The sequence below is a fragment of the Heteronotia binoei genome, chromosome 21 (assembly GCF_032191835.1).
Source record: "Heteronotia binoei isolate CCM8104 ecotype False Entrance Well chromosome 21, APGP_CSIRO_Hbin_v1, whole genome shotgun sequence".
NCBI classification, from domain to species: domain Eukaryota; kingdom Metazoa; phylum Chordata; class Lepidosauria; order Squamata; family Gekkonidae; genus Heteronotia; species Heteronotia binoei.
This window is the reverse complement of record NC_083243.1, coordinates 14,490,064-14,504,852: the sequence shown is the minus strand read 5'-3', so window position 1 is coordinate 14,504,852 and position 14,789 is coordinate 14,490,064. Positions and strand designations below refer to the sequence as shown.

At 49.6% G+C, this 14,789-nt stretch overlaps 1 protein-coding gene across 1 annotated transcript in view; it reads right to left on the bottom strand.

Moving 5' to 3' along the window:
- KIAA0586 (KIAA0586 ortholog) overlaps positions 1-14,789 on the bottom strand; it is a 154,343-nt gene that overhangs the window by 85,942 nt on the left and 53,612 nt on the right. The window contains 6 exon segments of the mRNA XM_060261507.1: positions 332-579; positions 2,360-2,585; positions 4,752-4,917; positions 9,511-9,701; positions 12,995-13,113; positions 14,391-14,590. Coding sequence (XP_060117490.1) covers positions 332-579; positions 2,360-2,585; positions 4,752-4,917; positions 9,511-9,701; positions 12,995-13,113; positions 14,391-14,590 — 1,150 coding nt within the window.

The window sequence follows — 14,789 nt, the reverse complement described above, 5'->3', positions numbered from 1 at the left end:
TCTTGGATCTATCTACAGGGCTTCATTTGTAGCTAGAACTCCTTTGCATATTAGGCCACACACCCCTGATGTAGCCAATCCTCCAAGAGCTTACTGTAGACCTAAGAGCCCTGGAAGCTTTTGGAGGACTGGCTACATCAGGGGTGGCGTGGACTAATATCCAAAGGAGTTCCTACTACAAAAAAAAAGCCCTGCTGACCAGTGAGCCAATGCTAGTTCAAAGCAGACCCAGCCCGCTCTGGCCATCAGCGGCCCTCCACGACAGTGCCCCCCCTCGAAACTGTCTTGGCAAAGTAAAGGCCCAGTCAACCCCTCCTGACAGCTAGCTCACCTCTCATGGCTACCACTTGTCCATAACTAAAGAGAACTTCTCCTTCAGAGATTGGCCTGTCTGCGGTCTCAGTTTCCGTGACAGTTAGACTGCTCTCCTCCGTGGACGGGCCAGAACTGAGAGTGCGCGCCGGAGAAGACGGGACCGGGGGTTCTTGAAGAAGCGGGTAGGGAGGCTGAACGGGCCGCGGAGAAGGCAGCAGCACCACCAAATTCTCTGGCTCCTCGTCTTTCGCCACTGACATGATACTGTGCATTGCAAAAAAGATAAAGCGTGTCGTTAAGAGACTCGTAGCATTTTGCTGTTTTTCTTTATTGATTGCCCTCGTGAAAGCTGAATCCCCATTCATTTTTAAAACAGCGATCAGCAGGGGTGGAATTCTAGCAGGAGCTGCTTTGCATATTAGGCCACACGCCCCCTGATGTAGCCAATCCTCCAAGAGCTTACAAGACTCTTTTTTATAAGCTCTTGGAGGATTGGCTACATCAGGCCTAATATGCAAAGGAGCTCCTGCTAGAATTCCACCCCTTGTGATCAGACCATTGGTTTGGGCAGACACGGTTGTATTTTTTATTCACTACGTTTCCTATCCCACTGTTCCACGGTAGCTTCCCTGAGTCTCCCCTCCTCCACTTTTACCCTCACAACAACCCTGAGAGGTAGATTAACGTTTTAAAAAAATTGACAAGATTGCTCAATGAGTGTCCCTAGGCTGAGCTCCCCATTCTAATCACCAGGGCTTTTGTTGTTGCAGGACCTCCTTTGCATGTTAGGCCACACCTCCCTGATGTAGCCAATCCTCCTGGAGCTTCCAGTAGGCCCTGTACTGAGAGCCCTGTAAGGAATTCTAGCAGGACCTCCTTTGCATGTTAGGCCACACCCCCTAATGTAGCCAATCCTCCTGGAGCTTCCTTAGGCCCTGTACTGAGAGCCCTGTAAGGAATTCTAGCAGGACCTCCTTTGCATGTTAGGCCACACCTCCCTGATGTAGCCAATCCTCCAGGAGCTTACAGTAGGCCCTGTAAGAAGAGCCTTTGGAGGATTGGCTACATCAGGGAGGTGTGGCCTAATATGCAAATGAGCTCTTGCTACAAAAAAAAAAAAAAAGCCCCGCGAATCACTGCCCCAACGCTGGTCCCTGAAAATCAAGCCAAGATTAACACAGCTGAGTTTCGAGGGCAAAATGATCAAATGTATGCTTTTCTCTTTTGCTGCAGTTGTCAGAGGGTCAGATTGCAATCTGGGAGACCCTGGGTCAGTCACATGCTCTTGACCTGATCTACCGCACCAGGTTGCTGTGAGGACAAACCGGAAGAGAGAAGAGGGGCAGTTTGGCTCCCCAGTGGGGGGGAAAGGAGAACTAACTGAATAAAATAACCTGATTGTATTTGGGCCATTTGAAAGAAGACACAGAGTGTTGGACTGGGTGGGCCATTGGCCTGATCCAACATGGCTTCTCTTACGTTCTTATCTACCTCCCTCTCCAGCCCCTGGGGGCAGATTTCCGGTCATAAGTTCCACAAAGCAGGGGCTTCTATCTCACACTTTGTACCGGCCCTGTGGGAACAAGACCAGCCCAGGGTGACCTCTTGGAACGTATTGCTTTTATTATCAAGAATACAGAACATCACTGCCCCAGACATAAGAGAAGCCATGCTGGATCAGGCCAATGGCTCATCCAGTCCAACACTCTGTGTCACAGTGGCCAAAAAAAACCCAGGTACCATCAGGAGGTCCACCAGTGAGGCCAGGACACTAGAAGCCCTCCCATTGTGCCCCCCAAGCACCAAGAATACAGAGCATCACTTGCGCCAGACAGAGAGTTCCAAGAATACACTGAGGCTCCTTTTGCATATTTGGTTACACTGCCATGATATAGCCAATCCTCCTGGAGTTTACAGTAGGCCCCGTGAGATGAGCCCTGTAAGCTCTTGGAGGATTGGCTACATCAGGGGTGTGTGGCCTAATATGCAAAGGAGTTCCTGCTACCAAAAAAAAAGCCATGCAGAGCATCCAGCAATGACTCACACAGCTCTGGGGTCGTAGCTCTCTTCTTCGCTCCGTGGGCTGGGCTTCTCTTCCTCCAGGGGCAGCTCGGCATCCCCCCACGCGTTTGGAGGCTGGTGGCCCTCTGTCGCTTCTCTGCCGGGGATGCGCTCGGACAAGGGAGGGCTCGGTGTCACCACCCCGGGTGGTGTCGCCACTGGAGTAGCGGCAGGGGTGTGAACCAGACTGACAGCTGCTGCCTGCGGTTCTGTGTGCATTTGAAAAGAAAACAGGGCAAAACAAATTCCATTTCAGTCTTGGCGTGACCTTGCCCATAAACACTCCAGTCTTGGAATTCCTAGAGATACTGTCAGCTCTTGATCCAAATGGACAGCCTTGTTGGTCTGAAGCAGTAGAACAAAGTAGGAGTCAAGTTTCACCTTTAAGACCGATGAAGTTTTATTCAGAACATAAGCTTTTGTATGCATGCATACTTCTTTAGACGAGGAGATAAGGGTACAGTGGGCACTCTAACCTATCCCCTCATTTGAAGAAGTATGCATGCATACAAAAGCTAACGTTCTGAATAAAACTTTGTTGGTCATAAGAACTTAAGAGAAGCCATGTTGGATCAGGCCATTGGCCCATCCAGTCCAACACTCTGTGTCACATAAGAACATAAGAGAAGCCATGTTGGATCAGGCCAATGGCCCATCCAGTCCAACACTCTGTGTCACACTTAAGAACATAAGAGAAGCCATGTTGGATCAGGCCAGTGGCCCATCCAGTCCAACACTCTGTGTCACACATAAGAATATAAGAGAAGCCATGTTGGATTAGGCCAATGGCCCATCCAGTCCAACACTCTGTGTCACACATAGGAACATAAGAGAAGCCATGTTGGATTAGGCCAATGGCCCATCCAGTCCAACACTCTGTGTCACACTTAAGAACATAAGAGAAGCCATGTTGGATCAGGCCAATGGCCCATCCAGTCCAACACTCTGTGTCACACATAAGAACATAAGAGAAGCCATGTTGGATCAGGCCAGTGGCCCATCCAGTCCAACACTCTGTGTCACACATAAGAATATAAGAGAAGCCATGTTGGATTAGGCCAATGGCCCATCCAGTCCAACACTCTGTGTCACACATAAGAACATAAGAGAAGCCATGTTGGATTAGGCCAATGGCCCATCCAGTCCAACACTCTGTGTCACACATAAGAACATAAGAGAAGCCATGTTGGATCAGGCCAATGGCCCATCCGGTCAAACACTCTGTGTCACACATAAGAACATAAGAGAAGCTATGTTGGATCAGGCCAATGGCCCATCCAGTCCAACACTCTGTGTCACACATAAGAACATAAGAGAAGCCATGTTGGATCAGGCCAATGGCCCATCCAGTCAAACACTCTGTGTCACACAGTGGCCAAAAAAACCCAAGTGCCATCAGGAGGTCCACCAGTGGGACTAGAAGCCCTCCCATTGTGTCCCCCCCAAGCACCCAGAATACAGAGCATCACTGCCCCAGACAGAGATTTCCAACAATATGCTGTGGCTAAGAGCCACTGATGGACCTCTGCTCCATATGTTTATCCAATCCCTTAATGATGAACTTGACTCCTACTTTGGGTCAGCTCCTAAGATCTCCTCAACAAGCAGCCCTCTTGCTGATGAGGAGGAAAGGTTTATTGATAAGACACAAGATAACAGGTGTGACTCTATGTGTCTGATCTGGCTGCACTTGGGTGAGTCAGGTCTATCTACCCTCGACCCGGGCCATTACCAGCCCACGAAAGTCAAAGCAAAAAGCCCGTGCAAAACAAAGTGGTTCCTCAACCATGCCAACCCCCCAGAACTTTTTTTTGTAGCAGGAACTCCTCTGTCAATTAGGCCATACACCCCTGAGGTAGCCAATCCTCCTGGAGCTTACAGGACTCCTAGACCAGTATCTACTGTAAGCTCCAGGAGGATTGGCTGCACCAGTGGGGTGTGGCCTAATATGCAAAGGAGTTCCTGCTACAAAAAAGCCTTGCCTCCCCCCACCAATACATGCCACCAGGTGCCAAGACAGTCTCTGCAGGGAGGTAGCGTGTCCCTGAATTCCAGGCACGAGTCTCCTCAACAGGGGTGGAATTCTATCAGGAGTTCCTTTGCATATTAGGCCACACCCCACTGGTGTAGCCAGTCCTCCAAGACTGTTTTTTGTAAGCTTTTGGAGGATTGGCTACACCAGGGGTGTGTGGCCTAATACGCTACAGAGCTCTTGCTAGAATTCCACCCCTGCTCCTCACAGGGTAGAATGAATACTTCATGTGTTACAAGCAAAAGAGAAAGCGAACAGGCAAAAGCAGCAGAGCGTATACTCCCCCAACATTCCCATCACACTTACAGAGCACAGCAAAAATGGCAAGGCCCTTGACACATACCTGCTGCGGTCGTCAGCTGCCGTTCGCCGACCTCGCCGTCAATTTCAGTGGCGGGGGGAGAGGGCTCTGGCGTTCTCACTGGTGACAGTTCTCGTAGAGGGGGCGGCGGTGGCGATGGAGGGGGTGTGGCTTGCGGGGTGGCCAGTGGAGTCCTTAGCACAGGGTCCTGGAAGACACACAAAGCAGCAAAACTACTGAAATCTACACCGTTAAAAATATGGACCGGATTCCGCAAGTCTGTTTTGCTACCGCGATGCCTTCCGGGAAGGTGTCGAAATGAGCAGAGCAGCTTTGTTGAGATCCAATACCCACCCCCATTTAAAACCATTTTTGTTCAAGCTTTGATTATTATTAGGAGAAGCCAACATGGTTAAAATGTCAGACTTAGGATCTGGGGTAACCCGGGTTTGAATTCTGGCTCTGACCATGGAAGCTTGCTGGGCGACCCTGGGCCAATCGCACTCTCAGCCTCACCTACCTCACAAAGCTGTTGGGAGGATAAAATAGAGGAGAGAAGAACAATGTTAGCCACTTCAGGTCCCCAACGGGGAGAAAGGATGGGGTGTAAATGGAAATCTCCTTACTATCCCTGGGCCGAAGGAAGCCCGGTTGAAGTCCACCAGAGAAAGGGCTTTCTCTGTTATGGCCCCTACATGGTGGAATCAGCTGCCGGAAGAGGTGAGGGCCCTGCGGGACCTTGTTCAGTTCCGCAGGGCCTGTAAGACGACCCTCTTCCGGCTAGCCTATACTTAGCTTGAGAATTTTACTGTAACTTGCTGGATTCCTTTTATATATAGCTGAAATATTTATGTGTATTAATAACTAGGGTTTTATCTGTTTTATCTGTTTTATCTGTTTTAAATATGGATCCTTTTATATGTGTAATTTTGATGGATCTACTATTGGAAGCCGCCCTGAGCCACTTGTGGGAAGGGCGGGATAAAAAAAAAAAAGGGAAAATATGTACCTAAGCGGCAACGCTCCTCCCTGTTACTCAAGAAAGCAAGACAAACGAAGAAAGCTTAAAACTATGAAGAAAGGTTAAAACTATGAAGAAAGGTTAAAACGCTTGGGGCTCTTTAGCTTGGAGAAATGTCAACTGAGGGTGACATGATAGAGGTTTACAAGATTATGCATGGGATGGAGAAAGTAGAAAAAGAAGTCTTTTTCTCCCTTTCTCACAATACAAGAACTCGTGGGCATTCAATGAAATTGCCGAGCAGTCAGGTTAGAAATGATAAAAAGAAATCCTTCTTCTCCCAAAAGGTGATTCACACGTGGAATTCACTGCCACAGGAGGTGGTGGCGGCTACAAACATTGCCAGCTTCAAGAGGGGATTGGATCAGCATATGGAGCAGAGCTCCATCAGTGACTATTCGCCACAGTGTATTGTTGGAACTCTCTGTCTGGGGCAGTGATGCTCTGTATTCTGGGTGCTTGGGGGGGGGCACAGCGGGAGGCACAGTGGATCTCCTGATGGCACCTGGATTTTTTGGCCACTGTGTGACACAGAGTGTTGGACTGGATGGGCCACTGGCCTCATCCAACATGGCTTCTCTTATGTTCAAATGCTTGCAGTTTTCATAGGGAGGGATTCTCACCAGGAGAGGCTCAACAGAAGCAAGGTGGGTATTCAAAGCCAGCATCCTCTTCGAGCAGATGCCCATGAGCTGGGCACCAGTGTTGGCAAGACCAAGGGCATTTGTGAAAGGCTGCCTCCATTTGAGAACAATCAATAGCAAAACTGGGCTCCTGTGTGAAAACCCACAGCTATACAGAACACAGGAGAATATACTCCTTAATCAAATAAACGTGTTACATCACTAGTAGGGTTTATTATCTTATATGCGATGTAATACAAAACTATCTGTAATATTCTATTCATATATCTCCAAATACATCTCTGCCAATGTTCCCTCTAAGGTGCGGAGCCTTGTGAGCAGAAATTCTACTTTGTGAGCTACTGGCATGAAAGTTGTGAGCTAATGCATAAATTAGCATGCTCTGGGGTCATCCTTCCTGAGCTGACACAAAAATGTGTGAGCTGGAGGCTAAAAATCTGTGAGCTAGCTCACGCTGACTCAGCTTAGAGGGAACTCGGTTCTCCACCAATAACAAAGTATTGAAATAACAAAAGTGGAGACATATGATTTGAGTACTTTGTTATTGGTGGAGATGTATGTGGAGATGTTATTGGTAGAGATGTATGAGGGGATACATGAACAGAATATTGCAGATAGTTTTGTATTAAATTGAATATAAGATACAAAACCCTACTAGTGATACAAGATGTTTATTTGAATGACTATATTTTCCTGTGTTCTGTACAGCTGTCTGTTTGAGAATATGCTGAACTCTTTCTTAGAATCATAGATGGAAGGGACCTCTAGGGTCATCTAGTCCAACCCCCTGTACAATGCAGGAAACTCACAAATACCTCCCCCTAAATTCACAGGATCTTCATTGCTGTCAGATGGCCATTTGGCCTCTGTTTAAGAACCTACAAGGAAGGAGAGCCCACCACCTCCCGAGGAAGCCTGTTCCACTGAGGAACCGCTCTAAACTCACAGATACCTCCCCCTAAATTCACAGGATCCTCTTTGCTGTCAGATGGCCATCTAGCCTCTGTTTAAGAACCTCCAAGGAAGGAGAGCCCACCACCTCCCGAGGAAGCCTGTTCCACTGAGGAACCGCTCTAAACTCACAGATACCTCCCCCTAAATTCACAGGATCCTCTTTGCTGTCAGATGGCCATCTAGCCTCTGTTTAAAAACCTCCAAGGAAAGAGAGCCCACCACCTCCTACGAACAACTCCTACGAAAGCTATGGCTGACCCAAGGCCATTCCAGCAGCTGAAAGTGGAGGAGTGGGGAATCAAACCCGGTTCTTCCAGATAAGAGTCCGCACACTTCACCACCACACCAAACTGTAAAATCATAGAATCATAGAGTTGGAAGGGACCTCCAGGGAGATCACAAATACCTTCACAAATTCACAACTCTCCAGGAGTTTGTACCCCACAAACCCTGTGCACAAGATGGTGGGGTACAGGTAGGAACCAGAAAGCACTGTGGAAAAGTACTTAGGAGGTAATATTAATATTAATATTAGGGAGCAAAGGCAATGTGTCTGGCAAGGCAAGAGACGTTCAGTGGCGGTTTGCCATTGCCTGCCTTTGCGTAGCAACCCCGGACTTCCTTGATGTTCTCCCATTTTGAGCAACCGGGGAAGGGTCCGCAGTGGGAATGAGAAATCCGCTGAAACCTCTGCCTCCCTCTTCCAAAAACTGTCACGTTTGCAGACCTGCCTGGCTAGATCTGACAAAGGGAGCTTTGACTCTCGAAAGTCCATACCCTCCAAATTTTGTTGGTCTCTAAGGCGCTATGGGACTGGAGTCGTGCGGGTTAGACATATATTTCCTTTTCCCTGAACTGGCTTCTTTGTTTTTGTAATGTAATGTAATGTAAAATTTTATTTATATCCCGCCCTCCCCCGCCGAAGCAGGCTCAGGGCGGCTAACAGCATTTCAAGTAAACAATACAATAATAAAAACATTAAATTCACATTAAAATTCACATTAAAAACCAGTCAATAGTCAATAATTAATTAAAACATTCCTAAATTAACACTGGCGGTAAACGTTATTAATCTGGCGGTAAACATTAAATTCAGTTATTGGTGAACGCCTGTTTGAAGAGGGCGGTCTTGCAGGCCCTGCGGAACTGGTCTAAGTTCCGCAGGGCCCGCACCTCCTCTGGGAGTTGGTTCCAGAGTTGTGGGGCCGCAACGGAAAAGGCCCGAGTGCGGGTGCTTTGAAGTTTAACTTCTTTTGGCCCAGGGATATTCAGTCTGCTTTTCCCCACTGACCTCAGTGCTCTCTGGGGCTCATATGGGGAGAGACGGTCCCTCAGGTAGGTCGGTCCTTGGCCATATAGGGCTTTAAAGGTTATGACCAGCACTTTGTACTGGATCCGGTATACGATTGGCAGCCAGTGCAGTCCGCGCAGCCCCGGCCGTATATGTTCCCATCTTGGGAGACCAAGTAACAGCCTGGCCGCCGCCGCAGGAATTATAGAATCACAGAGCTGGAAGTGGCCCTACAGGCCATCTAGTCCAACCCCCTGCTCAATGCAGGATCAGACTAGACCAGGGGTGGCCAGACTGCGGCTCAGGAGCCACGTGCAGCGGCTCTTTCACACATATTGTGTGGCTCTTGAAGCCCCCACCGCCTTGTCCATCAGCTTGGACTGCCACAGCCTTGAAAACCTGGACGGGCCAGTGTAGCCCAATCTCGTCAGATACCAGAAGCTAAGCAGGGTCGGCCCTGGTTAGTCCTTGGATGGAAGACCACCAAGGAAGTCCGGGGTTGCTACGCAGAGGCAGGCAGTGCCAAACCACCTCTGAACGTCTCCTGCCTTGAAAACCTGGATGGGCCAATCTAGCCCAATCTCATCAGATCTCAGAAGCTAAGCAGGGTCAGCCCTGGTGAGTCCTTGGATGGGAGACCACCAAGGAAGTCCAGGGCTGCTACGGAGAGGCACCTCTGCTTGCCCCTTGCCTTGGCTGCACAGCATAACAATCCGAGACCATCGGGGTAGCCTGGGCTGCCTCAGCCAGGGCGCTACATTATTTCCAGACCACAAACGCCAATCCGTTTTTGAACGTTTCTTCCTTTTTTGTCGGGTGATGGCGTCGCAGCACAGAAAGAACGCTCTCCGTTCCCGCCCCCAAGTTTATGCCGAAAGTAAACCGAGTCACCTCGGAGGGCCGAAGAGCTACGGGCAGGGGTGCGACCGCAGCAGTAGCTGGTTTCTGGCCTTCTCGGTCTCCCAGCAGGATTGCGACTCTCTCGGCGAGAGCTTCGCTCACAAAATGCCTGATCACTTCCGAATCGACGGGTGCGCCGGCGCTGACAAAGAGCTGGAGCCCCGCCGGTCCCGCGGCTTCCACTGAAAACAAATCAACATGCACACAGAAACTAAAGTCAAATGGGCAAAACGATTCGTTCCTTTTCAAACAAACGAAACAAAACAAGAGAATCCGACACATGGAGGTTTGTCATGCGCAGGAGAGCTTTGGATTAAAAAAAAAATTGCTGGAGTTCTTCCTGGGAAGGCCTCCTTTCACCTCTCCCTTTAGAATCATAGAGTTGGAAGGGACCTCCAGGGTCATCTAGTCCAACCCCCTGCACAATGAAGGAAACTCAGATACTCCTCCTAAATTCATAGGATCTTCATTGCTGTCAGAGGGCCATCTAGCCTCTGTTGAAAAACCTCCAAGGAAGGAGAGCCCACCACCTCCCGAGGAAGCCTGTTCCACTGAGGAACCGCTCTAAACTCAAATACCTCCCCGTAAATTCACAGGATCCTCATTGCTGTCAGATGGCCCTCTAGCCTCTGTTGAAAAACCTCCAAGGAAGGAGAGCCCACCACCTCCCGAGGAAGCCTGTTCCACTGAGGAACCGCTCTAAACTCACAAATACCTCTCCCTAAATTAACAGGATCTTCATTGCTGTCAGATGGCCATCTAGCCTCTGTTTAAAAACCTCCAAGGAAGGAGAGCCCCCCACCTCCCAAGGAAGCCTGTTCCACTGAGGAACCGCTCTAAACTCACAAACCCCTCTCCCTAAATTCACAGGATCTTCATTGCTGTCAGATGGCCATCTAGCCTCTGTTTAAAAACCTCCAAGGAAGGAGAGCCCACCACCTCCCGAGGAAGCCTGTTCCACTGAGGAACCACTATAATGGTCAGGAAGTTCCTCCTAATGTTGAGCCAGAAACTCTTGATTTACTTTCAACCCATTGGTTGTGGTCCTACCTGCTAGGGCCACAGAAAACAATTCCACACCATCGTCTCTATGACATCCCTTCATGTACTTGAATATGGTGGTCATATCACCTCTCAGCCGCTTCCTCTTCAAGCTAAACCTGCCCAGCTCCTTTCTAGAGAGCCTGACCTTTCTGGGTCGTATCTGCTGCAGGAAATTTCCAGGCTTAAATATCATAGTTGGCTCTATGAAGATAACTTCATATGGAGAGCTGCTATTTCTAGGCTGGGCTGCTCTCAGCTCTCCAGCAGCCCTGGCCTCACTCAATGCACAGCAGCCAAGAAGGTCAGAACGCCTGCTCCGGCTGCAACGCCACTGAGGATGTTCTCCGCAGCTGAGAACGAAACGTCTGGAAGAAAAACTTTCTCCAGTAGAACACGGCACTTGAGCCCGAAAGATTCTACAAACCCTAATCCTCCAAGAGCTTGCGGGGCTCTTAGTAAAGGGTCCACTGTAAGCTCTTGGAGGATTGGCTACATCAGGAGTATGTGGCCTAATATGGAAAGGAGTTCCTGCTACAAAAAACAGCCCTGGTTCTATGTATGAAAGATCATCTCTCCATGTGAGTAGAAATGGATCCACGAGGGGCACAGCGCTAAGCTGATGTCCAGGCCTATGCTCCCCACCTCTGGCCACCCTCGCCAAGAGAAGCCAAATGATCCATAGCTCCTCATTCCCTGCAGGTCTTTGAACATACAGAGGCAAGCCACACTTGCCCAGCAAGGGGCTGTGGCTCAGCAGTACGGATAAGTACATCAGAAGAACCTTGCTGGATCAGGCCAGTGGTCCATCTAGTCCAGATCCTGTCTCATGCAGTGGCCAACTAGTTCCTCTGGAGGACCAACAACAGGGCACAGAGATGAGGCCTTCATTAGAACATCAGACCAGTGGTCTATCCTGCTGCATCAGACCAGTGGTCCATCTAGCTCAGCATCTTGTCTCACACGGTGAACAACCAGTTCCTCTGGAGGACCAACGACAAGGTATAGAGGCCGAGGCCTTCCTAAGAACATCAGAAGAGCCCTGCTGGATCAGACCAGGGGTCCATCTAGTCCAGCATCCTGTCTCACCCAGTGGCCAACTAGTTCCTCTGGAGGGCCAACAACAGGGCAGAAAGGCCAATGTCTTCATTAGAACATCAGAAGAGTCCTGCTGGATCAGACCAGTGGTCCATCTAGTCCAGCATCCTGTCTCACACAATGGCCAGCCAGTTCCTCTGGACAGACAACAGGGCAGAGAGGCCAAGGCCTTCACAAGAACATCAGAAGAGCTCTGCTGGATCAGACCAGTTGCCCATCCAGTTCAGCACCCTGAAGGAGTTCCTGCTACAAAAAAAGCCCCGCCTTCCAGCATCTTGGAAACCAGCATGTGCGACTCAGATGATGCAGAAAAATCACAACAAAGAAACAACGGAATGCTTCTGGAATTCTCTGCTGCAAGACACAGGGAGGGCTGTTCGATACTGGCCAAAACGATGCATGAGTCATTTAAAAATCAAATGCAATCCCAGTTGCAAATGAAGATAAACTGCAAAAAAAAACCCCAAGATAAGCATTCCTTGAGAAAACAGCTTAATGCATTACAGTTTCTTGGCTCTGTCCGCTCCAAACACTGGGCAGTATTTCTGAAGACTTTTCTAGGTCAAGCAGAGGCCACGGTCTGTTCTCAAAAAGAGAGCCAGTTTGGGGTCATGATGAGAGTGTCAGACTAGGATCTGGGAGGCCTGGATTCAAATCTCCACTTCTGCTGTGGAAGTTCGTTGGGATGACCTTGGGCCAGTCATGCGCTCACTCAGTCTCATCTACTTCTCAGGGCTGTGGGGAGGATAAAATGGAGGAGCCACCATTCAAATGGTTGTGAGCCACTCGGGGTCCTCACTTGGGAGAAAAGTGGAGTACAAAAGGGCAGTGCGAAACAATGGTGGCATCAGGGGGAGTGGCCTAATATGCAAATGTCCCTGCTGGGCTTTTTCTACAATACAAACCCAGTGTGAAACAATGGTGGCATCAGAGGGTGTGGCCTAATATGCAAATGAGTCCATGCTGGGCTCTCTCCACAATACAAACTGTGTGAAACAATGGTGCAATCAGGGGGTGTGGCCTAATATGCAAATAAGTTCCTGCTGGGCTTTTCCTACAACACAAACCCAGTCTGGAATGGTGCCATCAGTAGGTGTGGCCTAATATGCAAATGACTCCCTGCTGGGCTTTTTTCCTACAAAAAGAGCATTGTGTGAAACAATGGTGATATGAAGAGGTGTGGCCTCATATGCAAATGAGTTCCTGACAATAAGCTGCTGGGAATGTTCCTTTCCTATATGCACTCCACGGTCTGCTGAAATCTTGGTTCGACTGAATTGGGAGAGAGGGGGAATGTACAACAAAAGGGGAGAATTACCCAACAACTGGTCCTCACCAATGTCTGAAGATGCAGCCTGGCTCTCTTCACTCTCTGAAGAACTGACGTTGGGCACAGCCTCCTTCCGGGCTGGGTACATCCCGCTGATGATCCGCGCCATCACCTCTTGCTCCACCCTGGCAAAATAAGTATTCAGAGTTTTAACAGTCATTTTGATACCCTGCAGAAGAATGAAGAGGAGACCGAACGGGTTTCAATCATTTCGTCTGCGCAGCATTCTTTAGATGGCTTTCTATCGCTTTTCTGCACTCAACACAAATGTCTAGTCTAGGGGTCCCCAACCTATTTCAGTCTGTGGCCACCTTTGGAGGTCTGACACAAAGTGGGGGGTGCAACCACAAAATGGCTGCCGAAGGAGGCAGAGCCAAACACAACATGGCAGCTAACCCTCCAGAGGAACTGGTTGGCCACTGTGTGAGACAGGATGCCGGACAAGACGGACCCTCACTGGACTGATCCAGCACGGCTCTTCTGATGTTCTAATGAAGGCCTCAACCTCTCTGCCCTGTTGTTGGCCCTCTAGAGAAACTGGGTGGCCACTGTGTGAGACAGGATGCTGGACTAGATGGACCCTCACTGGTCTGATCCAGCAGGGCTCTTCTGATGTTCTAATGAAGGCCTCAACCTCTCTGCCCTGTTGTTGGCCCTCCAGAGGAACTGGCTGGCCTCTGTGTGAGGCAGGATGCTGGACTAGATAGACCACTGGTCTGATCCAGAAGGCTCTTCTGATGTTCTAATGAAGGCCTCAGCGTCTCTCCCCTGTTGTAGGCCCTCCAGAGGAACCGGCTGGCTATTGTGTGAGACAGGAGGCTGGACTAGATGGACCACTGGTCTGATCCAGCAGGGCTCTCCTCATGTTCTTATATGTCTTTCATGCCTGGGATTCCAACCAGATTATGTGACAGGTTCCCCTCTCTTTTCAAACCACTCAAAGTCCATTCTTCTGGGACACATTGGCTCAAGCTCTTCCTTTGTACGCTTAAGTCTAACCTCAGCACGTTTTACAGCATTTGCACATTAACCCCCCCCCCTTTTTCTTTCCTTGTTCTTCCCCTTTTGCATTCTTCTGGATGCTGCAATCCGTGGGTGAGTGCATCAGCGATCCTTCCGATTCCTGGGACTGTAGTGCCCACTTTGACGAACTGAGAATCAGGTGAAATTGCCACTGCTCGCTTCTCCACCTCACTTCTTTCTAGCTGCATCCGAAGAAGTTATATAACTAATTTTGTTAGTGCTTCTGGACTCTCGCTCTTTTTGCATATGTCAATGACACTACAGCGGGGGTGGTGGAAGGGGGAAACCCCGGAATGTGTAGGAAAGTCGCCCTGGGATCTGTGTCTCCCTTCCTTCGAAGTTTGCCACCTCCTTCCTCATCGCCGCTCTGAGAACTCACCAGCTGACCAGCTTGTTTTCCAGGGTTTCCCGTCTTTCTATGATTTCATCCAGAACGTCTGCCGAGGTCTGAGGAGCGGGAGCGAGCGGTGGAAAGGGCGGGCCGTTGTATTGCGGAGACCCAGTCTCCCCTTGCCTGTTGAACTCCAGAACTGGTTCCGGGAATTCTGGGATCTCCTCCTCGCCGCTGTCCCCTTCCTCCTAACGCCAGAAAAGCCAAGCAAAAATCCTCAGTGCACCCCAGTCAGCTTCAGGGCCGAGCGCATTTCTACAGTTGAAAGGTCTGCAAGGACAAAACCCTGCGGTTCAGAACGACTTCAGAAAGAGTGGCTATTGGCCACAGCGTATTGATGGAACTCTCTGTCTGGGGCATTCTTGGTGCTTGGGAAGCCAACAGTGG